Source organism: Colossoma macropomum, unplaced genomic scaffold (assembly GCF_904425465.1).
Source record: "Colossoma macropomum unplaced genomic scaffold, Colossoma_macropomum, whole genome shotgun sequence".
In the NCBI taxonomy this organism is placed as follows: domain Eukaryota; kingdom Metazoa; phylum Chordata; class Actinopteri; order Characiformes; family Serrasalmidae; genus Colossoma; species Colossoma macropomum.
Window position 1 is genome coordinate 8,900,570 of NW_023494792.1, and position 27,403 is coordinate 8,927,972.

The window sequence follows — 27,403 nt, forward strand, 5'->3', positions numbered from 1 at the left end:
TGAACCCAATTCCAGGAAAACGGAGCTATCGAGCAAAGACGATGGAGCGGCTGAGGCAGAGTCACTGCAGCAGATGGTCACGGTTTGCTCTCGGTGGAACTAGCCATGGTGCTGAAAAACGACGTGTAAAAAAATAGAAATTCCTCCTTGAGATCAGCCAGGATGAGGTTCGAGCGCCCAGCAACCCAACAGCCATTAGGCTGTCACGTACACATGTAGGCTACAGTGTCAGCCTGCTGTGTGGAGCCAACCACATATGAAAGTGAACCACACGTCAATTGCTGGTCATAGCCCTTCAGTTACACAACACCTACACGGGGTGACTCAGTTAGCGAGGGAGTAATTGCTCTGCTGGACCATTTTATTGAACTATTGCACTGCAAAGTATCTGACATTTGATTGCATATATATTCAAAACATCATAGGTGGTGTGTACATGTTCTCCAAAGCTACGATTATCGGATATCACAGGCTGAGTACTGTGGAGCTGTACTTACGCCAGGCAATCTTGGTCGACAATATATTTTAACATGTTAAAACAAAGTGAGCAGTAGTTCCGAAAGGTCAGACAAAGGCTCCAGATTGAAAAACTGGCCTTTGAATGTCAGCAGCTCAGCTCAATGTCATGAAGCGCACCACTGCCCCCTACAGTCGATGAACTTAACAGCAACCTAGCCCAGATGAAGCTCACAGGTCACAGTTAATAAATAACTGAATCGATCTGCGAGAGTCTCTTTGGCCATCAATATACAATAAATCAACCACAAATCACAAGAAGTACATAAATAACTGGAAGACCAACCACAGATTCTCTCCACAGGGAACTCATCTTTTATTGGCCCTGCAAAGCACATGCGTCTGTTTGGAGTGTGTTATGGAAAAACAGTTGCAGATGGATGTGAGTGTATAATATATGAACTACAGTCCATTTAAATACATTTAACAAATATATTCTGTGTAAACATTTAATCTGACTTTATTCTGCAAAACAGCTTAAGAAATAAAGACAAAGGAATGGTGTTCGCCGCCACTCTGCATTCCTCATATGCGCACGGGCTGGGAAAACGGGTCTTAGAAGAATGTTCTGCAAGAAAAGAGATATAAGGAACAGTTAAGACTCACATTGACTGACCAGATGTTCACTCTGTCTCACACCTTCACACAAGAGTCACAGAGGGACTAAAGTAGATACGCTGATAGAAACACATCCGCCGCACAGCATGTTGCTAAATTAAGCCAGTTCTTCATTTAACATCATATTACAGTTGACTTATCTTGCCTATTTGTTCGTGTGAAGTTGAAAGACCCAAATAAATGTGATTTTAACATCCATGCTTGCCACAACATGCCTGGACCTGTTGTGCTGAAGAGAGGTAATAGCAACATGCTGCAGCACGGCTTGAGATCAAACCACCAAAATCAATATCTATCTGTATGAGTCATGACATGTAACAGTCCCTTTGAACAACATCAATCAGAGTGACTGCCAAAGGTTCTGGCTGGGATGCCTACGCATTCAGTTCCAGTAAATCGTCTGCGGATTAAATCAAAAGGATTTGAATACTACTTGAGGAAATCTTTTGGACACATTTTAGATGAGAGCTTCATGCTTCACAGCGTCTCTCATGTACAAGTTACAGAGAAGTTATAAATGGACTAGGGCTGTGCAATATATCATTATTAATCACCATCATGATATTGACCTTTGCAATACTGATATTAGGGCTGCAATATGCAAACGAGCCTCTAACCAATCAGAATGCTTTCTACTGTGTTCTGAGCATCTTAACCAATCAATGTTCCAATTCATGTCATCCAACCAAATTTTGGTCAAAACAAAGCAGTCCAATCTTTAACCACATCAAATTCACTATATATTTTAATGTATAGCAATGGGTGTCACAGTAAGTATTTTTCCACTGCACATCATACCAGAACTTTTGGCACCAGAAAAGTGGAACTGTGCTTTTTTTTCACTGGCCATCAATCCAGCACGGAAGGTTGTAGTTTTATGGTTTTGGTACCTGCTTAAGATTAGTACCAACAGGACCTAATGGCACTCAAGGATGTTCTTCTCGGAATCTGTAACACTTACAGTTGAAGCCAACAACAGTTTAGCAAATTCTTTACTCTTTGAGGTGAAGATGGTACCAAAAATGTAAATTATATGTTGTCTGATGTCCGATGGCTATTTTTATAATTATTACTTTGTAAAGAGTTTGCTAAGGTGCTGCTATTAGCATTTATACTAGCCTCCACAGAAAGTGTTTTGCTCACACGTTCATACTTAAAAACAGAATTTGTTTGATTCTACACCTGATTCTGTGTAAATGTAGACCTTTTTGTGAGGGTGTGAGCACAAAACAGTGCAATGTATCAATAAGCAAGGTAGCTAATAAGCTAATTACTGATATTAAATGACCAAAAATTGTTAATGGTGTTTTTTATTTTATTCTTCCAGCTCTCTCTCAATAGGTAAAAACTCAACCAGAACTAGAACAGTATGTTCTGTTGGTTTCCATTTGGATCAGTTCTGATTTTTGAATGTTCAGTGGAAAAATGAAAAACAATACGTATAAATAGAATTGCGAAGCATTTAAATGGACCTCGACTCTCTGGTTGAAAATATCTTGGACGGCACAGGTAGGCTTCTGAATGGAGAGGAGACCGTCACATGTACATGATACATACAATTAGTCTAGTTTGCATGGGGGGGGTCAGAAGTTCACAGGGGTTACCCAGGAGAGGTAGTTGATCAGGGCGGAGGGCCAGGGGCTTTCATCTGTAGCACATAGCCCTGCCTGTACACTGAGGCACTGCCCTGGAAAACCTTTCTGTTTGCAGTGGAACTGACTGATGCTGCTTTAGGGCTGGACAGGTAGCGCAGAGGACAGGCATACATTCAGCAAAGACACATACACACTATGTTCTGGAATTAAATATATAAACCATGAGGGTATGCAAAAGAAGTGTGTGTTGCATGGACATGGATGAACTTAATTTAGCTCGATGAAGACTGACTGCATCATTTTTGAACGTTTTGGTTAACCCTCATTGAGCAAATGTAAAGGTTTTTGATGTGATTAAGTTATTAATGTAGAGGGCTGAGAGGAAGCATAAATAACATTGACAGTGTACGTACACTTCATCTTCATATTCCTTTGGCGGAGATACTGCTATCACCAGGTCAATCCAATCCTGAAAACATACACACAAACACACACAAACAAACACATTTAATACCAGTTGGTAGGCAGATAAATACAATTATCCCACTCACCACATCTCATTTATCATCTGCTGTACCCTAATCTTTGGTTAAAAACCACTAACACTATTCATTACCGGTAGTGCCAAAAGCTCTCAGGGTGCAAGTAATGAAAAGCAATAAAACAATGACAAACAATTTCTATTTAAACAGAAGTGTATGTGCTATCTTGTGGTGTGATCTTATTTAATAAAAAAAATCAATAACTGTTCACAGAAAAAAAATCTCTCCTTGCCTTATGAAAAAAATGAAAGGCAGTCTATCAGGCTTATTGATTTCCTCTTCCCTCAGTCTGGTCAGATCAATCCCAATTGTGGCACACAGAGACCAGAAACAATCAAATCCCAAGTGAGACAACACTTGATCCACTAAAATTTGGCACCAACATAATAATCACCTGGGCAACCTTAGTGTATGTAGATATCTTTTAGTCTGGAATTAGAAAAGCTCTAAACCTTTAACTCACAGTTATTGCTGACAAAACAACAAAAGCATGATGTAATTCAATACTAATTCTCACTGAAATAAGTGGAAACATTCTGTCAGAAGCATGGATGCTAACCTTTTAATCAATACCATATTTGTGAGTAAACAAGGACATCTTTTAATATTTTTCACTTAAAGTTGATGAATGGTTATTGTTGTGAGATTAGTATTGTTTTTAAGGATGTAAAAACATCCTTTCCACATCTTTCCCACCTTTTTGTCATTTCATGATATTGAAACATAGGGCAAAAGGTCAGAATTGCAGCCTCAAACCTGTTAATACACTATGAACAGCCTGGAAGGGAGGGATGAAACACAGTTCTTTATGGAACTAATTATGTGATTACACATCGTCGCTGTCGGAACAAAACCTGTATCTCCATTTTTGTGCTTTTTTCATTTTTTCACAATTTGAAAATCCAGTCGGCGATTACATTGTGTCAAACTTTCATGATGAATGGACATATAGAAAATTGGCCAAAATGACTGAGAATAAGATCTTGTTCCATTGACTTCAAATAAAGTTAAGGATGTTTTTAGAGATACAAGGTTTTGCGCCGTCAGTGACTATATGCAATTACATTATCACGGTTCAATAGAATAGCAAATCAAAAGAAAGAACTGTTGACTTTGCGATATTTAGAAGCTTAGAGCTGCTGCTTTTGTTTTGTTGTACTATTCAAATGTAATTAGGCCAGGGCAGATTACTGCAACCAGTTTGGTACAGACTTCCTCAAAGACAATGATGGCTCCAAAAGTCTTGAGTCAGGACGGGTAAGCACAGGCTCTTGTGGTTAATATCTGCAGCAGTGTATATGTGTGAGCTCTCACCCCTCCACTGTTCCAGGCTCGAGCTAAAGCGTTCTGCCCTTCGGTCAGGGTCACATCGGTCAGAATCTTTCCATTAACTGCCATTATCTCATCACCTGCCACCACCCCACCTAAGAGAGAGACAAAAACAAAGACAAATCTGGGCAGTTAAAGAAGGCCATACTTGTAATAAATGTTCTAAATGTGAGGTTCTCTTATAAGACCTGAAGCAGATTAGATTACTGTAGTAATGAAAATGATATTTCAGTCAGCTCACCATGCTTGTCAGCTGAGCCTCCTTCATAAACGGCTGAAACCACAAGCTTTCCCAGCGGAGAGTCTATCCCTCCTTCCACAGCTAGGTCCAGCTGACCATTCTGCAGAATGCACACAGCAATGAAGACAAAATGGTCAGATCACTAGAATTTATTTACCTCCCTGTTCTAACACCTCAGCTCTTCAAACAATTATCCCCAAAAAGTAATCCCTTGACTTTTGGAGTCACATGTATTAGAGCATAGAAAAACTGTAATGCCCTGTAGTCCTCTAGCACCTGTGTTGGCTATCACTGCTGGAAATCCTACAACATATTTCAGGTTGTAAAAAAATCTGTTTATCAGAATCTGCTAATTCCACATTCAAATAACTGATTTGCATTATATACAATATAAGGAAGATTAAATATAAGCATATCATTTCAAGTAACAGCACAGGTCAACTGTACATGGTAATGACTGACCAGGGCATAGCCATTTTCCTCTCTCCTCACTGTGGTCTTTAATGTGTGAATTTTGACTAAAATGACTCATAGTATTATAGGCATAAAGCTTATAACAACAGGGGTGAAGAACTCCAGTCCAGCAGGAAGGGAGTCCGTGGTGATTTTCCTACTCATGCCCACCTGATGTAACTCATCAGCTAATTACTAGGTTTAGTTTTTGTGCTAGAGCAGGGAAACTGTGCTGGACGCCAGACCTCAGTTCCCCTTCCCTGGTTTAGAATAAGACTAATTTCAATAAAAAACATGTAACACTAATCCTAACCTAGCTAGAATTCAAATTCAAGCTGATAAGTAAGTGAGTACCTTCTTAATTCTCAGCAGCCGCACATCTCTTCCAGCTATCTGCTCAGGAGTGAACTGGCAATGGAGATAAACAAATGATGTAGATAGAGCTTTGCACCAATACCAGAACAGTTACAGCAGCAGAACAATGGAACATTGGCTAAGTGCCACAGATGGGCTGCTGGGGGTATGCGAGTCAAATGGGCAACAGACTTGTTTACAGATATAGCTGGATATAAGCAGATAGCTAGTGGACAGTAAGAACAAAAATGGTTAGCTGATAACTGCATGCCTTAGGGCACCATTTAAGAAAGAACTTGTTTCACATTATTTTTGACAAATAAGGAGTTAACAACTTCAAATGCTACTCATGGTTGTATGTATCCTTCTCCAAAAGCAGTTGGATCAGCTTCAAGTACACTAGAAATTGAGAAGCGTCAACACTGACCTAGCTCTGACCAGCATGGTTGAGGAGTAAAACACTAAAAAGCTCCTATTTAGCATTATCATCTCTTCACATATTAAAGCTGTTTACAACTCAGCAATCCTTGCCAACTATTGCAGCTTTCCAACTTTCATTTAAACAACACTTCCACTTCCAAAAGAGTCCAATAGTAGAATGTGAAACAACAGTCTTTCATCAACAGGCCACTTTAGAATACCACAGCTATACAATACCATGGAGTAGGGATCAAAGTCGTCCACATATTTCTGGAATCCCTGTACAAGTAAATAGGAGATGAAACAGTTAGATCAGTGAGGTTGAGGTAGGCCTATGTCGGTAAGAAGCAGCGCCTGACACATAATCTAGCGTATACTGATTTTCCCAGAGAATGAACACTACACATCTGCCTCCAATTTAACACTATCCATCAGTTTCAATTACTTTAATTCTTAACGCATTCTCATGGATTTAATTACTTTAAATCACAGATATTGCAATTTGAACACTGTTGATCATTGTGAATGATAAGAATGGAATTCCATTGACAACCCCTTTTTCTTTCAAACATAGATCAATACCGAGACTATTACTTTTGACTGAAAAAATATGTTCAAATGTTCAAAGAAATATAACGCAGTTTCTAATCATTTTGAAACTGAAGAGTACGCATAGGAGAGACCAAGGAACCAAGGACAGTTGTTACTTGGGGTAAGTTGTCACACTCACAGTTTTACAAAAAAAAATGCTACATCACTACTGTGCAGCATGAAGTAAGAACAGAACTACTACTGCTACTGAGTAAGCAGTTTTATGCGCTAGTTTTTGACATTATTGCAAATATAGGTATTTTACATAAATGTTTGAAGGGTGTAGCACAAATCAACCACCAATTTGTAAAGACAAAGACAGTTACAGCCTTCCCTGGTCTCCCCTACTCTCTTAATGCCCAGACAAGGCGATGCATTAAACATTCCGCATACATTTAAGTTTAGGGCATGAGGTAAAGGCCATTTGTTTGGTTGGATCACTGGCAGCTTTGTGGTGGATGAAGCCAAACAGGGAAACAAAAGCCGACTGTCTCACTTGATGTGCGGCGTGAATAGGTAGTGACAAATGCTCACAGGCATCAAAATGGCATCAAACAAAGAATGTCATACTGCAATCCACAACATTTGGATGTTGCCATAGTGAAGGATTATACTGCTCATCTATTACACAAACAGACACTCACACAAACCTTAAAAAACACGGTTGGAATGCCTGACTGAGCTATTTTTTCTGCATGAGTAAAGGATAGTCGCTGCTATCTCTCTCTGTCCCTCTCTATCATACACATGTGCAATGAGAGACGGACCACTATTATGTTACTATTGATTTAATGTCCAGATTTAATAGAAGTAGCAAAAATGACCTTGTTTATTGGACACCTATTTAAAGCTCAGTTCTGAGGAAATAGCATATCAGATAGGATTTCATTTGTGCTTTCTGAACAAATTAAGGACATAAAACAAGCTGGTTTGACGATGTAAGTTTGGATTTTATGCAGAAGCTTCATTCAATTTTCTTAATAACCTACCAACAATAAAATAACATCAGATTACACAGAAAATCTTTCCCATAAGATGAATGTATTTGTGTGTGTCCTATTCAATTTCCTGTTAAGGGTTTTTTAACGATACTGTTTATAAACAACCTTACTCAATAGCTCCATATCTATCAGCGTCACTATTTGCCAATACTTTATAATACATTTATAATGAACACTGGCAAGCGCTATGAGCAGGGCTTTAAAGAGTTATTATTAAGTAATGATGGTGTGCTAAGAGCTTGATCGAGGATATGCCTCCAACACTGTAATTTAATCAGCTGCATTAAAGCTCTGTGCTGAGTCAATCCAGAGGTCACATTATGCAAATTCCCCTACGCCCAGCCGTCACTATGGATGACAAACTATTAACATTACAAATAGAGTGAAGGTTTATCTAGGGTCAAGTAAGAAATGAAACAAACCAAGAAAGAAAGGAGAGGACATGCTACAAAGCATTATTAGAAGCTGGCCCTTATTAATAATTTTAAAAAAGATTTCACAACGTACAGTACTGTGCAAAAGTCAGAGACCACCCTTAATGCCCATTAAGTGCATGTCATTTATTTTAAGGGAGAAATTGATCTTTAATAGACAGTAAAAAAACAAGTTTGATTCTTGTGTCATATATGAAAAAATCCACAGCTTTTCATCATCTTTTAACTGCAAGAAAACACAACTCAATGCTATGGGTCTGAAAGGATGTGTTGCTGTCAAGAAGCTGTTACTTAGAAAAGAAAGTAGACAAAAAAGAAGAAAGTTTTTAATAGAAGACCAAAAATGAGATAACATCTGAGACGTGGTGTAAGGTTTTATGGACTTTTAAGTCTAAATGTGTGTTTTCAGCTTTTTTCTTGATACTTAAAAATTATAAACTTGTACCTAATCACTGTTTTGACTGGAAATTAAATAAATATAGGATAGTCTCTCACTTTTGCACAGTACTGTGTATATGTATACCTTTACCATGACATTTCCATTAATAACCTGCTGGTCTGACGTCAGTGCAAAATGGTGTCTTGAAGAGACATCTTCCTATGGAAGATGGAAACAGTTGAGCAATCACTCCACAACGCATGCAATTTCATAGGTAAACCCCCAGACACCAAAGCTAGAACAACACACAGAAAACACTCAGAAGAACTCAGAGAGCAATGAATAACTCTGATTACTTGTTTCTTGTTGGTCTTAAAGGATGTGTTGTACACCACCATCCGTTTAAGCATCTGTGGAGACTACCATATAGAACGAGTTGACAGTTATTAACAGGAAATACAAATCTTTCTCTCTAACACATACACATACACAAACACAGGACTCCCTCACTCCCTCTACATCAGCATCCCAGCGGGATACAGTCTCAATTAATCTGCTTTTGAGCTGCACAAACACACAGGCTGCCTGACTGCTCTTTAAATAAAACTGATACGGGAATTGGATGACTAAGAAAATACACCTGCTTCCTTCCTCTTTATCTCGGGGCAATAGACTATACTGGCCTGTTATGGCCAGGTCAGAGATGTTTTTACTCCACATTTACAGTACATGTGATACATTCCTAAAAATAAAGGTAATGAACAAGATTTGAAGAACAACTTCTTGCTCCTCCAGAACCTTTTATAGTGGTTTCAATGGTACAAAAGTGGTTCTTCTATGGCATTGCTCCAAAGAATCTTTTAGCACCTTCAGTTTTGTAAGACTCTATTCCAATGGAGTAAGATGCTAGATCACCATGGCAGAGCCTTGTTGTAGACACACTGATGAAGCAGCTCCCACTCAAGAGAAACAGTGACAAGGCAAAGTAATTGGTGTTTTCAGTGATTTAATAAAATGGGACACGATGGCTAAAAGGGTGGCTGGGTCAAATTTTAGAGAGTCTATCACTCAGACTTTAGATTTCAAGCAATGATTCATGGGGACGGTCGGAACCAGTCTCTTACTTTCTCTCCAACCATACCTCTCTCCACCACCACCACTACACACACATGCTATCTCTCTATCTCCCTCTTTCTAACCCAATCCCCCTCCTTTTCTCTCTGTATGCTGCTTTCTTTCTCCAATTCTCTCTCTCTCTATTTCTATCTCCAACTCTTGCTTCCCTCTCCCCACTCCCCCTTTTTTCCTCTCTTTTCCTCTCTCTCCCCCCACTCTCTATTTCTCTCTTTCTTCCCTTGCACTCCCTTTCTCTCTCTCTCTCCCTCTCTCTTTCTCTCTAAAATGCTTGCCTGCAGTCAAAGGCAGGTTAGTCACAGTGATTTCCCACATTCTCCACTCTCAAGTTAGTAAGCATTTTACACAGTAATAACCAGTGTAACAAGCCTGTACATTTCCACAACGATCAACATGCACACACAAGTGCTCACACTCACCGTGGGTTCTGGTCGTAATACCGGTCTGTGTGAAGCCTGAGACTGGGGCAGCATGACTGGTTTTGACATAACAGGGTTGACCTGTCTCCTCTGGTTAGGAGGGCTGGGAGCTATTTGCTACAGTGTGATTAGAATTGGGCATTAGGGATTAGTGGGGATGGTATTTAGACTATCACCTTCAGCAAGCAATTCTTAACCTGTGTAATTCAAACTAAACACACACAACAACCCTAAGGTCAAGGGTAAAGATGAGAATGTGAGAAGAGATATAGAGAGGAAAAGTCAAGCACAGTACAGAGCAGCCTGTATGAACAGAGGATCCAGTTTGAATTAACTACAAGTGCCTCCAAGACACCCAGACAGCAAATGTCCTTAGATCAAAGCAGAAGGGAAAATGCTCACCAGTGGATTGCTGGAGGTTGATATTCTGCTAGCATGAGAAGTGTTTCTCATAACCTAGACCACAGTGATAACATAAAAAGTAAAAAATCGCAATCGCAGCACCTCAGATACAAATTAGAATGCAAGTGCATGAAGAATAGCCTCAACACATAATAGCTCAATCTTCCTCCTCTTAGCACTCTTACACAATCAACGTCATTGTTATGAAAAGTACTGGCTTCCCATCTTACATTTTTCAGGTCCATGATTACAGTCCTTTAAAGACAAAGAGTAGCTCCTTTGGTCTTTTGAATTCTCTCTGCTTGATAATCAATCAAACACTGATTTGTTGCCTGGTTTCAATACATAAAACCAGTATCAGGCTGATACCACCAGAAAATACTGAACTAGATTTTAGATATTGACTGTATAAAATTTGAGATGCACTTTATATTATATTTGGCATCTATATTTGGCATGTATAGGATTATAACATTTAAGTATTGTATTGTATTACATAAGTGTTGCTAAATATTATACAAGTAGTGTGTGTATACATATATACACATATATATATATATATATATATATACATATATATATAAAATTCAAATAACTGAATAGTTATCTGAACTGATTAAATTGAAATTCAAATAACTGAATAGTTATATTCAGAGGTGCACACCTGCCTTAAAGGAATTACTAACATCACTATTTTTTGTATCGTTGATGCATTTTCCTTGTTTTACTCGTCAAACATATTCACTTTGACAGCCCTGTTTTTAAATCAACACTGGAGCTTTGTATCTCACTGTTTGCTATTCTTCCTGAAGAGTAGTAGAGCATTCATACTTTAGTATGAATTTGTCATCTTAAGTGATGTAATTCAAACTGTTTTAAAATTTGGTAGTTTAAAAGACAGAAATATCAGACTTGTTTCAGTATCAGAAAGGATACTGGAAAAGAAAAAGTGGTTTTGTGCCATCTCTATTATCAGACTGCTGTAGGACTACCTTTGCACTGCCAGGATAGGTGGGCTCACTATGGCCATTCATATGAAAGCCTCCTCGTTGCCTGTAGCCATTGCTTTCCCATTCGCTTCCATGTTCAGAGGGACGGCGGTAGCTGGGTGGCATGGTGTGGTACTTGTCTTCTTCGTGCTGAGGAGGAGGAGGAGGTGGAGGAGGTGGTGGGGGAGGAGGAGGAGGTGGAGGTGGAGGAGGAGGAGGGTGAGAGGAAGATGGAGCCCAGGAGGCTTGAGAGTGAATTCGAGAAGAAGGCATGGGGGGCTTTCCACGGCTGACTGAAGAAGGGAGCACCCTGGAAGCGGGGGGAGAAGGTGGACGCTGAGGAGCCGGTCTTGGGGAGGGGGGAGCATGGCGTGACGGAGTCAGGGAGGGTCTCGGGGATGGAGAGGGGTGAGTGGAGGGTTGGTGGAGGCGAGGTGAGGGTGGGGGAAGAGGTAAAGGTGGTGGCGGGTGATTGGAAGTGGGCGGAGTTGGAGCTAGTCTTTTCAGGGGCTTTCTCAGACTCTCATCCACCTCATCCAGATTGATGTCATCCAGGTCAGTTGTGGCCAACTGCAGACCTCCAGGAAATCTTCTCACAGTTGGCCCAGTGGACATGGGAGAGCGAGACGGAGACATCTGCAGAAACACCTTATCTGCTTAGAACACTAATCCTGCCTATGGCCTCACGATGCCACACTCACAGAGAGCCCTAACTTAACAAGACTGTTAAGCAAAAAATCTAATTAATAAGACATGTTAGGAATCTGATGTTAAAAGGTAAAAGATAAGAAATAAAAAAGATAAGAGTACTGGCTTCTAGATGGCTACTACAACTGTTTTAAGTCATGGAACTGTCTGTGTTTAGATAACGGTGATACACTGACTGAAATCATGTGAGTAAGTCCATTGAGATCTGGCTTTTTTGGCAGACATCATGATTGAGGTATGCGATCTGCACAATGTTAATTGCTCGCTACAAGCTTCCATAATTTGCTACTTAGAGCAGCCTCGTGGCTCCAGCAACAAAACTAAACATGTCTTGACTGATCAACTACATTTCGGGAAAGGGGAAAATTGTGTAAATTTTATTTTTCACAGAACCATTGCTTTAACATACTCAGTCTCCGTAAGCAGTCAACATAATCCACACTTACATCAGTGACACACAAACAACTCCAAATGTGTGTTTCACACAACATTTGCATACAAATGAAAATACTCAGTGAACTGGATCTCACTCTGTATTCAGCCTGAGCTTTAGGAGGAACCCATGAGCTTATACCTCAGTAGAATCGTTCTCCACTGAAGAGATCTGCTCCAGTCGAGTCTGGCAGAGCTTCTCCACCCAGTACTGCACCTTCTCCGATTCCTCCAGATCCTCTCGCTCTGTCTCAGATACCTGCCCACATCAGACCCGCCATTCTGAGAAACACTGCTACTCCCTCAAACAAACCTGCAGACTTTTAGCTGAAGGCTTCTCTTCATACAATGACATTCAGGACAAAAGACAGTGCTGCTTTTAACCAATACTAAGGTGCACTTCCATAGCATGGCCAATGCACACATAATCACGCTGCAAAAGCACACTTCTGAACATTGTACCTCTTGCAGGAGCCGACTGATTTTCATCTGTTTCTCTCGCTCAAGTATCTCCTCCTTCTCCTTGGCCAACTTCAGCTCAAACTCCATCTCTTTCTTGTTCTTTCGCTCTGCTGGGAGCGTGTCTGTCTTGGACATCTTCTTCTTTTTCTTTTTTGTCTCTTTTCCTTTCTGAATATTAACGGTGCAATTTTGATTGCATACTTAAGTGCACCTTAAGTAACACCAACTAACACCACTCAAAGACTATTTTAGCAGATATTTAGTAGGTTGTAACTAGTAAACTCATCACAGAAAGAGACTGAGTTTACAAGTATCACAGAAGGAATATTAGGACTACACCACAATCACTGCACACAGAATACCTTTCTGAGTGTAGGCAACTTTCCTTCATAGCGGTAAAACCAGTTGAGAGCTATGGGAGCAAAAGAGGAATCTGTTAAATAGGACCATTGAAGAATGAGTGAATAAGCTGAGTGGACTAAAAATGCAACAGCTGCCAAGAAATGACCCAATCAAACAAAAAAAAATTACAATGGTGTGCTGTTAAATTGAATTGGACAAAAAGCGACTGAATGGGTTGTCAAAGGAATCACGCTTCCTTCTTAGAACAAGTGAGCTGCACCACTCACTTCTCTGCCTTCTTCCTCTTCTTCCTCAAAAGTATCAGCCTCAGCAGCTGTATGGGTCAGGAGGGCAAGCCATAGTACACACAAGCCAGAGAGAGGAAGATGAAAGAAGAAAGAGAAAAGGGATTGCATTCACACAGACTGAATGCACATCTGTACATGCCAGAGAGCAGTAATAAAATGAAAAAAATATGGAGAATATATGTTTCAAAGTCTAAGAACAGATTTTTGAGTGGAAGTAGCGTATCTGCTGTTGTGAGCATATTATTGTAACTAAAGAACAGGAAAGTTTCAGTGAGAAGTCTCCAGACTCATGCACATAAAGGAAGGCTTATGAGGGGTGTGTTCTATCTCTGCTGCGGTCATACCAGAGCTCCTGGGTTTGGGAGGAGGTGGGGAGTGGGACGGGGGTGAAGGAGAAGGAGCAGGAGACGGGCTTTTGGACTTCTCTCGGGATCCCCAGTCTTCCTCCCACTCTCTGTTGTGCTTCCTCTCTGTAGCTTCGATCCTAATACGCACACACATACAGAACAACAAACAAATGAGCACATGAGCATAATATTATGCACTTCTACTTAATCAATAAAAACAGGAAACATACATTTCCATCTCTTTTCTGTATCGCTCCTCTTCCTCTGCAACCTTCTGGGAATTCTCCATCTTTCTCCTACAAAAACAATAGACATCAAAAAACAAGAGAAATCACCATTACCAGAGTAAAATGACTGCAAATTGAAACACCAACTAACTCAATCTATCAAAATATGAGACGCGCAAATGAAATTCAATTTCTGAATTCCTGAATATTCACTCAGAACAAATGTTGATACGTGCACAACACTGGCTCTGTTGATTACTCTTACTCCTTTCCAGTGAAAAAGGCCACTAAGTAATTTACTCATTTTTCAGCATCAGCAAAAAAAAGCAGAAAACATGTATTTGACAGAAAATTACACACAAGCCTCAACAACTACATATAATATCAAACTTAGCAGTTTTCAGTATGTCCACACCTTATCTTTGCTACAGTTCAAAGATGAAACCTTCATGTACCATTTATCTGATGGTTTTAGTGGTCTACCAGGTCTTGTATGGTTGTTAAGAGTTACATTTTTTTTATCTTTTAATAATTCTTTGAACTCCAGTATTGCAGACTCCTGTTTTTTCCACTCATTTTCACTTACTTTTCCCATTCTTTATGCAAATAGGTCATACCATCTCTTATATCTAATCTCCACAGAAATATGTCTGGAAAATGAGTAACTTAATGGCAATTTTGACATAAATAAAGGGTGGTCCCTGACAATTTGCATAGTACTGCAAGTAGTTACAGTAAATACAGTAATAGATATTATATACAGTACTGTGCAAAAGTCTTAGGCATCATAAAAATGATACGTAAAGCTATTTATCTAAGCAGTAAGCATCCATTGCTAAAAAAAACACTAACATTAGAAGAAACACAAATAACCAAATAAACAATACATTGTGATCTGATGTTTGTGAGAGTGTTAGCTTAACCATTTCCAAAGTTCTCCTCGAGGAAGCCCGTATTTACATTTACTATCCAATGTCTGCTGATCAATATTTTTTATTTTATCTTATTATTTTAAATCAAGTGTTTTTATAAGTTTTAAACAACATTTCTTTCTAGGAGTTTTGCACAGTACTATACAGTTCTTGTGAATGAATAAATTTGTGATTAATTAGTTTTTTTGTTGAGTCACACGTTCTGCTGCAGGATGATGTTACACATACTTTTCAGTATATGTAATTCTGTAAATGTCTTTTTCTTGTTGTAGCAGCCAAAACTACAGAAACAGAGTAGGACTGCAGTAGGGTGATGGTGTGGGCTTGGTTTATGTGTGCAGCAGGAGAAAATTAGGCTCTTGACTGACATGCGCTCTTTCTCTTGCTGCTCTTTGACGATCTTGTTGGTCTCCAGGGCCACTTTCTTCTGGTGCATGAGCTCCTGACGCTCCAGCTCCCGCCGAGCTTCCACTGCCAACTTCTCTTCATCTGTCATAAACAACTCACTACCCTGAAAAACACCCAGGCAAATTGAGGACAAATTAATCCACAATCTGTTTACCTACTTAAATCCACACACTTACACACTGAAAAACATAAACCTAACCTTCAATAAGAAAGCTTTCAACACCTACCATCTTAAACAAATTTGCTTTTGCCAATAGTTCGCCAATAAACCTTAGTGTAACACAGAGCTTATATAACACTATTACATTTCTGAATGCATTGTTTTCATCTTGGGCAGAAAATGAGAATAATCTGATCAGATTTCCACAGCCACATTGCCTTCAGGTACAATATTTGCTCTGGAAACTCTTAAGAAAAGAGCACCAGAAGCATGACTTTAATTTCCTCTTCTTGAGTAAAGCCGGTGAAAACTGTGTAATGGATGACTCTGCGAGAGAGGGAGCAGCATTGCTAGGTGCTAATGAGACACAGTGGAGCACTAAGGAGCACCACATGGGCAGAGAGAATAAGGATGACTGAATTACAGTACTTACAGCTCCTGTGAGAACAGTGATAGTTAGACTCCTGCTGCTCTTCAACACTCGAACTGCCTAGAAAAACACAAACACCGCATTACTTCCAGTTCAAATCCCCATGCTAATAAGTCTGCTGATTCTGCACTTGTAAAACTTTAACAGGAACCATGAGACAATCTAAAAGATGTGCGAGATAATTGTCTACAGTGTACAGGGTTGCCATGGTAACATGGCTTACCTCCTTGTGGTCCACGTTAGTGAAATCCACCCCATTGACCTCCACAATCTGGTCACCTACCTACATCCCCCACACACATAATCACATCAGTGTCCTTTTGTATAGACAATGACACAGTAATGATTTCCTAAAGGAGTTTCTAAGCAAGGGGCAAACGATTAGGTGCTCAGAGTGACTGGACAGGACAGTACCTGTAAACCCACTTCTGCTGACAGAGAGCCAGGCTTTACATTGCTGATATAGATGCCTGGCTTCTGGGTGGGACCACTTGAGATGCTAAAGGACAAAGCAAGAAGAGATCAAGTAATTATCCTTTGGCCTTTACAAAAATACTGGCCATTCTATATATTGCTGAAACTAAATCTAGATTTATAGCTTCGGCCACAGATCGCAGAAATTATAGGATTTGACGTGTCGTATTGGTTACAGTCCCACGTAACAGTTTGAATGCTACAAGCCAAATGACATCTTTTGTTGATTTTCTAAGAGAAAAAACTCTTCTTCTTGGGAACAAACTTGGGCCACAAATCTGACATTTTCTAATCTGACCTAAGCCACTTTCATATGTAGCCCTAGATCAGATATATATCCGATATGGCCATGCAACCTTAAAGAGAACACTCAGATTGGAATTTATGTGTTTCTTTTTACTGTGCATGTGCCATCACTCAGCTTTAACATGGCAGCAATGCCTAACCCAAAATTTGTCCCAGCAAACGGTGCAAAAGCATCTGACAGTTTTTCATCTTCAACTCGCTCTGATACTAAACAGGAGAGAGCTGTTCAGAGCTGTTATCTTCATGACAAATGCTTGTCCTGCTGGTTACTTTCTTGTTTAAAGCACACATGGTTAATTCATATAATGTTACTGCTTAGGTTGTATGCATGTGAGATTTTCAGGACATGTTCACAACAATGACAGATTTGAGTCACCTACGCAAATGTGAACCATCCAGTTAGAAAGATCAGATCTGAGCAAAAAATAGGAATTAAGCAATGAGGCTTGTAATGTGAATGTAGCTTTAACTATGCCTTTTTTGCAATGTTAGTACACAATTTCTTATTATTGTCTGAATTTAACATGTTGGAAGAACATAAGATATAAAATGAGACATAATTTTTGCTCAGACCACATTATATTTTATTTTTAGCAAATAAACAGTAATTGTGCAGTAATGGCCTGTAAAAGCTGCAGTGTCCTGGGAAATATTTCATAGACATTACTTAACTTATTTTCACTTAGAAAATCAACAAAACCAGTATATTAATGTTCTTTTACTCTGTACCGCCATAAGAAAGAACTGCATGTGTCATAGCATGTGGCTATAATAATGTTCTCTTGTCAGGCTGCCATTGTAAATAAGAATTTGTTGTTATTGGCTTGCCTGGTAAAATTAAAAGATAAATGCATAAAAATAAAATAATCCTAGGCTTTGTCAACCCCTACACTGCTTTCCTGGTGTTTTTTTTACACACCTTATCATGAATATGTGGAAACAAGGGTGTTAGAGGAGAGAAAAAGGAAAAGATATGTAGGGATATCCCCACACTTGAATAAGAAGCAAAACAATGCAACAAAAAAACCTAAGATACAGTACATGCATTTACCTGATACCCATGCCTTTGGTGCCAACCAGACTGAGGAACACCTTTTTCTCCTTAATCTCTTTTCCTCCTAGAGAGGCCATGCCAGCAACACTGTTCTTCTTCTCCTGAGAGACAAAGACATCAGCAGTCAGAATGTGTAAGATGTTACTATGTGTTAGGAGCAAAGGAACTGAAAAGCTGCCGGGTCTTACCCCTGATTCAGACACAAACTGATCCACAAACTGCCACTTTAGAGGTTCATCAGAGGAACTGGTGAAGAGAATGTTAATTATTGATGTCATTCTTAAACATAAATGGACTTATATTTTTATATTTACAATGCAGTCTGTATGTAATTGGACAGTTTTGACAGTGACAATTTTTAGACAGTGTATTTTAAAATAAAATGGTGATTGTGAGATTAAGGGGTAAAAATCTACTTTAATTCTGTGTTAACTAAAATCATGTACATTGTAAAGTGACAGCCCTTTTTACACGCAGTCCTCCCATTTAACTGGACCAAACATAATTGGACAATTGGCTGCTCAGATATTTATTGACCAGTATATTATTCCATCATTTCTTCGTACATAAGAGAAACTTGTAGCTTGGTATTTGTTGCTGTTGTTTCATTAATAAGCAAATTCCACCAATATTTAAAGCAGTCTGTGTAATTCAATCATTGAGATGTAAATAAAGTTATTTAGAGTGTTTTGATATGAAATGGTGCCTTGTAGAGAAACTTATCAACCCCGATATCTTTACAATGTAAATATAGCATTTTTATTTACTATCCAAAAGGACCAGTGAATCTATGATAAAGATGAACTTATTTTTCAGATTTACCACTATTTTCTCTTCTTTACAATGGGGTATGTCACATTATACCACTCTGAATGGTTTATTGACCTTGTGTTGATTTAATTATACACAAATTCCCCTTTAAGTGTGTTAGCATTTTCTGTATTGTACATTGTTCAGAAGCAAGGATGCACTGGTGAGCTTGGCAACAGAAAACAACCTGGCCTGTAAAAAGCTGTAGTGCTCCAGGATACATTTTCACAGATGAGACAAAAATTAACCTGAAGCCCAGTCTACTGGACACATCATCAGAGTGACAGAAAGAGGAAAACATATCTTGATCCAAAATATAGACGTTTTATGACAGGAAAACTATAACAGGTGTTGACATTTAGTAAAGATTTACCTCTTTACTGGGATCATTCCCACATCTGTGAAGAAAGACATGACAAATCGATTATCATTCATCCACTCAATGCCAACTAATCAATAAACAAGGCTTAACATAAAAATTTACAGACAAATACAAATTGACCTTTTTTTCAATTAACTACTAGAGAACAGATTTGTAACTCACGTCTGACTTTAAGTGATACGGTTTTCTTGGTCTTGATAAGATTGATGACCTCCTCATGAATGCAAGAGGAGATGGAATAGCCGTTGATACGCACAATCTCATCCCCCACCTGCCAAAAGAGGTTAAACAACATGACTAAAATCATAGAGAAGCTTACCGTTACTGTTTCTTTATTAAAGCATATCAGTCTCTCAGTCTGCTCTAAGGAGCTGATTATGGATCCTAGTCAAGGGTTTAGGTTGATATAGATCTGTCCTGGAGGTCCTTTCATTGAATTCAAATAGATTCTGTTCAGGTAATTAACTGCAACGATGACTGGACAGCAAAGCAATCCAGCCCCATCTGGCTAAAACTGAACAGCAAATGGTTGTGAAATTGGCTGGCATGTATTACTGAGAAGATGGCTGTATGTAAATTAATTGCTGCCACTTACTCACTGGATTTATTAGAGCACATCACTTTTTTACTTTAAAACTGAATGTTAGCTTCTACTAAAAGCTTGCTGAAATTAGAAAAAGGGTCTGAAAAAGAGAGTACAGTATGTGCTTCCAGGCTCTGTATTAATTAGCATTTTTTAAAAAAGGTCATAGTTATCATCTCATTAATCATTAAACATTCAGGATACATGGACTGCATATAAATAGCTGTTTTTTTTCTGTGGGATTCCCCATTAGTTTTTTCAGACCCTTTTCTTTTTTTTCCCTTTTCTGTATACCACAGCCCACTGAGCAGAAATGCGACCCCCACACCAATGTGGTAAATTTTGCAAACCTATGAATATAAAGCAGAATGTCTTTGATGGTGCTATTGAAAGGGCTGGTGAAAATAAACATAGCATGGATCTTTACTCCATCTAGTGGTGTGAGGATGCACTAACCTCAATGCACAACGCTCATAGATCCCTGCTGCACTCTGTAAGTTTTGACAGTGGCAGCTCTTTTGAGGCAAACATAAACCGTTCGATTACTGCACCATATCACATACACACAAATCCTCAGATCAATTAAGGTTGGTGTACACAGCAACTGGATGAACTCTGTCATAGCTAACTATGGCAGGTAGAAGAAACAATGTCAGATTAAAATTTTCTAACATTATTTTGTTTTGCTGGAGATTTGAATTGGTAATTCATTTTTATAATGTAATTTTGCTTCTTTGTCAAAGCTACCACTGTCTCTCTCTCACTCTGTCTGTCTCTCACTATCTCACCTGCAAACCCACGTTCCCAGCCTGTCCATCCTTTACGATCTGTGAGATGAAGAGTCCACAGCCGAACTCCAGTCCACCTCGTACACTCAGGCCCAGGCCCTCAGGGTGAGTGCGGTCTAGACGCACCTCCTTGAGCTTCCTGCTTATACATGAAAGATTGTTAAGTAGGTTTTGGTATAGTGCACAACAGGGATCACATTTTATCAAACTACATCACACCATATGATGCTGTAAACTAGGGCTGTATGATATGGACAATATACCATATTGTACTATACTGTAATTGCACTGTCATATATTATGACTGCTGTGTGTCTCGCCACATGCAAAAAAAAACATACTGGTGAACCCCCTGATGTGACATGACTAAAAACTGTCCTGCGTTTGACTGCGTTGATCCCGCTGAAACTCGTTAGGAGAAATACAAGGTTGCTTTCAGTACACAATAAAAAAAATCCTGCAAATTGTTAGAGGGTCTGTTGGCATATTACAGTCTCCTGCAATATCAGTACTGCAACAGTTAATATTAGTTAACCTTTAAGGATTAACAAATGATTTATCACACAGTCCTGTTATAATCTACACGACATAATTAGCAGCTATAATTCAGTGCTATTACAATAACATGATAACATGATTAGAATAAGCTCAGAAAGACATTATCAGTCTAGATACAAAAGATACAGATACAGTAGGAAATAATATAAATATATAATAAATATTTTCTTAAAAATGTCATCTTTGAATTTCAATTAAAAAAAAATCATAAATTTGTTGCAAACATTAAACTAGGGATGCACTGATCAGGAATTTTTATCACTGATTGGATTTCGATTTTTACCAACGTGACCCAAGTTCTTTTTTTGGTAAACAAAAAACACACATTTGCCATAACAGCTCTGAACTGTTCCTGTGCAATTCCTGGTGTGACTCTTTTCTTTTTTATACTCACCCTTTTTTGTTACTAATGCCAAATAAGTGCACTGGCCATACAGAAATGGATGTTCATGTGGTCTTTACTGCAGCTTCTCTAAATCAGCAATGCAGTCTATTGTTGAGTCCTAGCTGATTGCTGGCCAGTTCTGCCCAATCAGAACAGTGTGTCACACACGTTTGCACTCCCGGGGCTCATAAACAGCATTCCTCTGTCACGCTTCAATAAGCATGAGAGACAGCAATTACACTGAAGCAGCAAAAGGGGGATGCATCACACCCTTTCATCACTGGCTCTCTTTCTCTGCAACCCATCTCAACTATGTATACTTATTTCTTTATTTAGATTGTCCACTCACCTGGATCTCTTGGGTGTAAGCTGGTCATATTCCACCTGGTGTCTGAGAGGAATGAGAGGCCGAATGGCATCAAACAGAGGCAGACGGTTCGGTTCATTGATCACCAGTTTAAGGTCCCCCACCAGAACAGGCAGGTCCATAGACCTAAGAGAAAAAAGCAACACATTTCTGAGACAACGCCTGGACATGAAGGGGAGCAAAGGACCTTTAACACAATTAACACCGCATAACTTAAACATCTCACATTTAGATGTGTAAAATGAATGCTGGGCCATAAATAATAGAATATAATGGGCATTCCTAATGCATTAGAGTTAGTTTCAAATGTGTTTAAAAAACTAATTTAAAGTATGTTCCCAGAGGTGGGTATTAACTATGTACATTTACACAAGTACATGTACTTAAGTAAATAATTGATGGATTTGTACTCTCCTGTATTTTCAAATCATAATACTTTTACTCCTACTCAAATATATTAGAGAGTAAAAAAGTCTTCTTTCTAATCAGTTACATCTTAGCCATTCATATTCAGCAACTAATTCCTTTTTTGTGTTTCATTTGATTATTATTTTGTGACAGCATCTGTACTGCTTTGTGATTGGTAGCACCTCTGAATTTGGAGCTTTACCATTTTATTTTAGAGCAAAAGAATCCCAAGAAGGGAAGAACACAGCCATATAACGTTCAGTTCCTTTACTGACAGATGCTAGATGTACTCAGTTACACTGCAGTTCTGTAAGTTACCCATTACTTAAGTAGTTTGTTGACCTTCTACTCAAGTTGTTTTTTCGAAAGGTACTTTTACTTTTGTCATTATTCTACCCACTAGTAAATACTTTTACTTGAGTATTGTTTAGGCTACTTTACCCACTTCTGTACTTTTTATAGCCTGCCCTATTGCTTAACTCTTTCACACTAACGTTAAGGCCTCTCTGCTTCTGCCTACCTTTGTATTTTGCATTATCAGGTTTCCAGTTTGTCAATATATAGTATATAGGAGATATTATCCAAAAAAGGGGAACTTACACATAGAGACAGAAAGTCCATCATGGTAAAAGATACATGAATCATGGATGCTTAAATATCCCCCTGGCCTAGACTCTTAGCGATCTGAAAAAGAACGTGACCCTTAATATTAACTGCTTATGAATTTAGTGTCCTGCCCTGGTCTATGAATCATTAATAACTGGTATTTCACTCCTGACTCAAATATCAGTGGCAAAGGGGCTTTAGTGAATGGCTGCCTGTGACTGGGTGGAGGAGAGTGGAAACTATCAGATCTCCATCCAATAGGGCAAGCTTGAGCTCCTTGTCCAATGGAGCAACAACACAAAGATCAGGTGGAAAAGCCTGCAGGTATATTTCCCTTCTATTCACTTGACCTTATTCAAGTCGAATGAAGAGAAACTGAATACATTTGTCTGTTCTCCCAGCATGTGATGAGGAGTGTTTTCTCAGTGCTTTCTCAACTTTTAAGAGGAATTATTAGCTAATAAAATATTTTGAAATATTGTATTTCCTTTTATTGTCATTGCATGTTTACCTACAATGAAAATCAATGAAAATATTTTAAAATTGTCATGAAAAATGCTGTGTGCTGGATTTATTTATTGTAAAACAACGTATTATCATCTATTTATGAATCTGAGAGCAAAAATGAGATGATGTACAATAGAAAACATTTTTATTTATCTAATTATGGGGGTATTATTTTTAATACAGCCTTGATATTCCCTGTATCTGTAAAGCACATTTCTAATGACATATACCATGAGATGCTAGGCTAGTGTAGTATAAACAGCATACACAGACCACAGAAACATAACAGTAAAATGAAATATTTGCAGCCTACTCAAGATTAAGAAATGGTTTTCTGGCATTTTCAGCATTTTTAAGCCTGAATTACAGAAAAAGACAAAGTATAATAATATATTCAGGGCAAAACTGCATCTTGGTCAGACTCACTGATGATACATGCGCAGAACATCATATAGGTAATCCTTCTCTGCTTCATTATCAATCAGCAACTCCACCTGCAAAGAACAAGAATATACAAAACCTCCATAAGCTACTGTGATAATCACACTCACAGCAAAACTCCCTCTGAGGCATCCTACTCACCTGGTGGCGACTGACCTGCTGTAGAAAAGTTTTAAGAAAGCGCTTGGGCCAGTCAATGATGTAGCACATCTCTTGCACAAAGAGAGACAGAGCAAGAAAGAGGAAGGGGTGAAAGGAGAAAGACAGAGAGTAGAGCTATGTGCAGTATTGTGCGGGAGGTGTGCTTATGTGACCTGAGGGACTGAAGTCACAGATGCTATTGTTGCAGATTGGGCGGGTCGAGTGGAACTGCTTGGGTGCTGCTCTGCTCCACTAAACCTGCTCATTGCACTGCATTCAATGTTCTCATGCTGAATAGGCTCATTTTACAGCATTGTGCAGGGTCTCTGCTATGCCATACCAAATACTTACATGCGAGGAAAGTTTTAATGTGCAATTGAAAACAGCTTTGAAAGGAAAAATAAAAATGGACAAATGAAAATATTATTTTGAAAAAAGGATCGACATTTAAAACTCACAAACATTGTGTATAAATGCAAAAAACAGGATAAATGATTTTGGTACAATAGATGGTTGACAGACTAAAAGAAAAATCAACACAACTCAGTGTGTCTTAGTAAGATGTGAGAACAGCTTCAGTGCAACTTGGCATTGATTCTAGAAGTCTATGGAACTGTACTGGATGGATGGAACACCTTTCTTCCAAAAGATATTTCCTCAGTTAGTGTTTTAATGATGATGATGGAAAGTATTGTCTTACACGTTGGTCCAAAATTTACCATAGGTGCTCAAATGGGCTGGGATCTGGTGACTGCGAGGGCCACAGAATATGATTTAAATCAATTGCATGCATTTCAAATCATTTAGTGACTCCTCATACCCTGAGGATGGGGGTCCCATCATCTTTGGATAAGTCCACTGCCATGATATAAAGGTGATCAGTCAGAATAAATTCTTATTGCTTTGTAGTGACCCTTCCTTCTAAGGGGAGAAGTGGATTCAATCCATGCCAGCAAAATGCCCTCAAAGCATAATACAGTCACCAGAACCTCTCACTATAGGAGTCAAGTATTCAGGCCTGTACTGTTCTCTTGATGTACGCCATACACGTACTCAGCCACCTGTGGAGAATATGATGAAAGATGACTCATCTGACCATATTACTTTCTTCCACATCTCTGTAGACCAGCGCTTGTAGTTTTTACACCACTGAACTCTCAAATGGGCGTTTGTCTTTGGGGTTGCACTACAAATCTAACATAATATACCTAACAATATAGATGACAGATGGTTCTTGTTGGCACAGTCTGATCACTCCTACCATCTTGATCCAAAATCATGGTCAACTGGACCTGGGCCTTCGCCTTTTTATACATGCCACAGAGTGTGGTAGGATATTAACAGCTTAATTGTACCACAGTTAGGTACACTTGTCTGGAAGCATCTGCACTTATTATTATTCTTAAGATCTTTTAATTTGTCACCCATCTGTAAAATGTAGAATGTTTTTTCTTAACAAAATATCTTCAGTATAGTTTTTATATTACTTTTTATTTTTTGACTTGCCGATCTATTTGTTTTCTGGTCTATTTATTGATAATCCTGATAGAATAGAAGAGAATAAAACAGTACATATCTTAATGTAATGGAACAGAGCGGAACAGAAAAGAATGTGACAATAGAATAGAATAGAATAGTGTTGCTAGAGCTCTGTTGTGGGTGGAGAGGATAAATGGTGTAATAAATGTGTATTATAAAAGCCTCACAGGCCTCACACCCTGGACTTTAACACCATAAACCGATAAAGCTGATATTCAGAGCACAGAGCAGTTTTGTGCTCTGAAGTGTGCATGGAGAAGTCGAGTCAAGTCAAGTCAAAATGTACTTCTATAGTGCTTTTTACAACAGGTGTTGTCACAAAGCAGCTTTACAGAAAAATCCGTGTCCAAGCTCCCATGAGAAAGCTAATGGCGTCAGGGGCAAGGAAAAACTCCCTAAGAGCAAAAAGAAAAACCCTTGAGAGGAACCAAGATTCAAAAGGGGAACCCATCCTCCTCTATAGCAAATATGAGAAATATGAGCAGAGAATAAGGTTTGATTAGTATAAGATACGAAAAAGGGGAAAAAGAAAATACTGTTAGTGTGTAACTAATGAAAAACTATAAAGAATTCACAAAAGTTCATTTGTAAGAGGATCTTCATGCAGGCATCAAATTATAACAAAAGGTTTTTATTGCATCTTGGGCCTACACACACAGCAGCGTGGCCAAACACTAAATGAAGCAATCCTCTTCGCCTGGCTGCACTCCTCTGTCACTTCATCTATCTAAAACAGTGAAGAACGGCCCTTTGTGTCCGCCATCACCCTCTCTCACACAGCAGATGGTGCATGGTGGCTTATTACATACAGTTCACATGGGGAAGCTTCTGTATCTGTTTCAAACTGAGGACGGAACCTATACTGCTGTTAGGCTAAGTCTAATAGGATATTCATAATTATTTGCAATTAAGCAAGACAAATAGACATTATTTGCAGTGTCACTGTTGTGATCTGCAGTTGTCACTGTAAATATTAAAGGGCTTGCTGGACTATATATTTTGAGGAATAGCTTCCATTGTGTTTTCTTCACCCTAGCCAGTTATCAGCAAAATTGTGTAATATAAAAAACTCGTTTTATGTTGGCTATGCCCTGTGGTACTTTACATTTTCAAAAAGGTAAAACTTGTTCTGTGCATAAAAGCCTTAACAAAGTAGTCCTGTTTAGCTAGGCTGGTCAGGAAACAGGTGTACAGGTAGTTTAACACATACCAAAGCAAGAAGATATCTAAAGGTCTGTTTACTGTGTTCAGTATTAGCCACAAGCAAACTGTTGTACTAGTAACACCTTTCTAACATTTGTTAGGCTACACTGCACCTCCGCCATTCTTAAAGGGCCACTGGTCATCATCTTCCTGCACTTGCTTAGCGCTACTTTGTATGTACTTTACAGAGGCATCTTTGAGGGAAGGTCAGTTCAAACACATTATCTGCTTACCTTATGACGAAATTCTCGAGCTACTTTTCGCTCCATGTTAAGAGGAGTTTATCGTTTTCCACTGTTTGTGTTCGTCTGTCTCGCTTCTGTCCCTCCAGCCGGTGCCTCGGTACACTAGTGCGTGTGTGTGTGTGTGTGTGTGTGTGTTAGAGAATGAGAGAGTGAGCTGAGGTGTCGTCGTGCATGTTAGCACAGCTAGCCTACCGGTCAGAGGTCGATTACTGATGCGTTTTACAATTTTACTGCTGCTTGATTGTGTCGCTCTGAGATCATGATGAAAAAGGTGATTCCGCGATTGTGGTGCCATTTGTGCACCATTAGTGTTACATTTAGCTATAAATATGCATGTAAACATAAAAGACATTTTAAACATAGACAAAGTGTCTTTCTCCACAACGTATGTGCGATATCACAGCAGATTTTACCTTGAAATATTATCTTTAAA

At 38.9% G+C, this 27,403-nt stretch overlaps 1 protein-coding gene across 6 annotated transcripts; it reads right to left on the reverse strand.

Annotated features, from left to right (window-relative positions):
- Positions 1–808: 808 nt before the first annotated feature.
- On the reverse strand, positions 809–27,068 carry ush1c (Usher syndrome 1C). Of its 6 annotated transcripts, none has more exons than XM_036575835.1 (21): positions 26,959–27,068; positions 23,828–23,895; positions 21,863–22,006; positions 20,571–20,709; positions 19,362–19,470; positions 19,191–19,215; positions 18,196–18,253; positions 18,005–18,108; positions 16,588–16,672; positions 16,397–16,456; positions 16,177–16,233; positions 15,544–15,686; positions 14,247–14,312; positions 14,014–14,153; positions 13,649–13,695; positions 6,306–6,347; positions 5,649–5,702; positions 4,842–4,941; positions 4,586–4,695; positions 3,143–3,198; positions 809–1,084 (listed from the first exon to the last, which is right to left on the reverse strand). In XM_036575835.1, exons 1-21 carry the CDS (start codon positions 26,992–26,994, stop codon positions 1,072–1,074), a joined length of 1,656 nt encoding a protein of 551 aa, XP_036431728.1. In that variant the 5' UTR covers positions 26,995–27,068; the 3' UTR covers positions 809–1,071. The 6 variants fall into 6 exon arrangements, 5 of the variants coding, with proteins under 5 accessions (XP_036431728.1, XP_036431727.1, XP_036431731.1 ...); XM_036575834.1 differs by having other exon boundaries at positions 20,571–20,712; XR_005007483.1 differs by lacking the exons at positions 809–1,084; positions 3,143–3,198; positions 4,586–4,695; ... (1 more) ...; positions 5,649–5,702; positions 6,306–6,347 and adding exons at positions 12,121–12,816; positions 13,020–13,187; positions 13,382–13,431 and having other exon boundaries at positions 20,571–20,712.
- Positions 27,069–27,403: the final 335 nt, after the last annotated feature.

Bases quoted from the DNA above. Each gene is read 5' to 3' on its own strand.
- ush1c (XM_036575834.1), bottom strand. From the start codon at position 26,994: ATGGAGCGAAAAGTAGCTCGAGAATTTCGTCATAAG. The intron at 14,313-15,543 runs GTCAGTCAAGAG...TTGTTTTTGTAG, and splicing joins CAGCAAGAGAAAGAGCGCAT to GAGAAAGATGGAGAATTCCC. The intron at 4,942-5,648 runs GTACTCACTTAC...TGCATTCTGCAG, and splicing joins GGCTGCTGAGAATTAAGAAG to AATGGTCAGCTGGACCTAGC.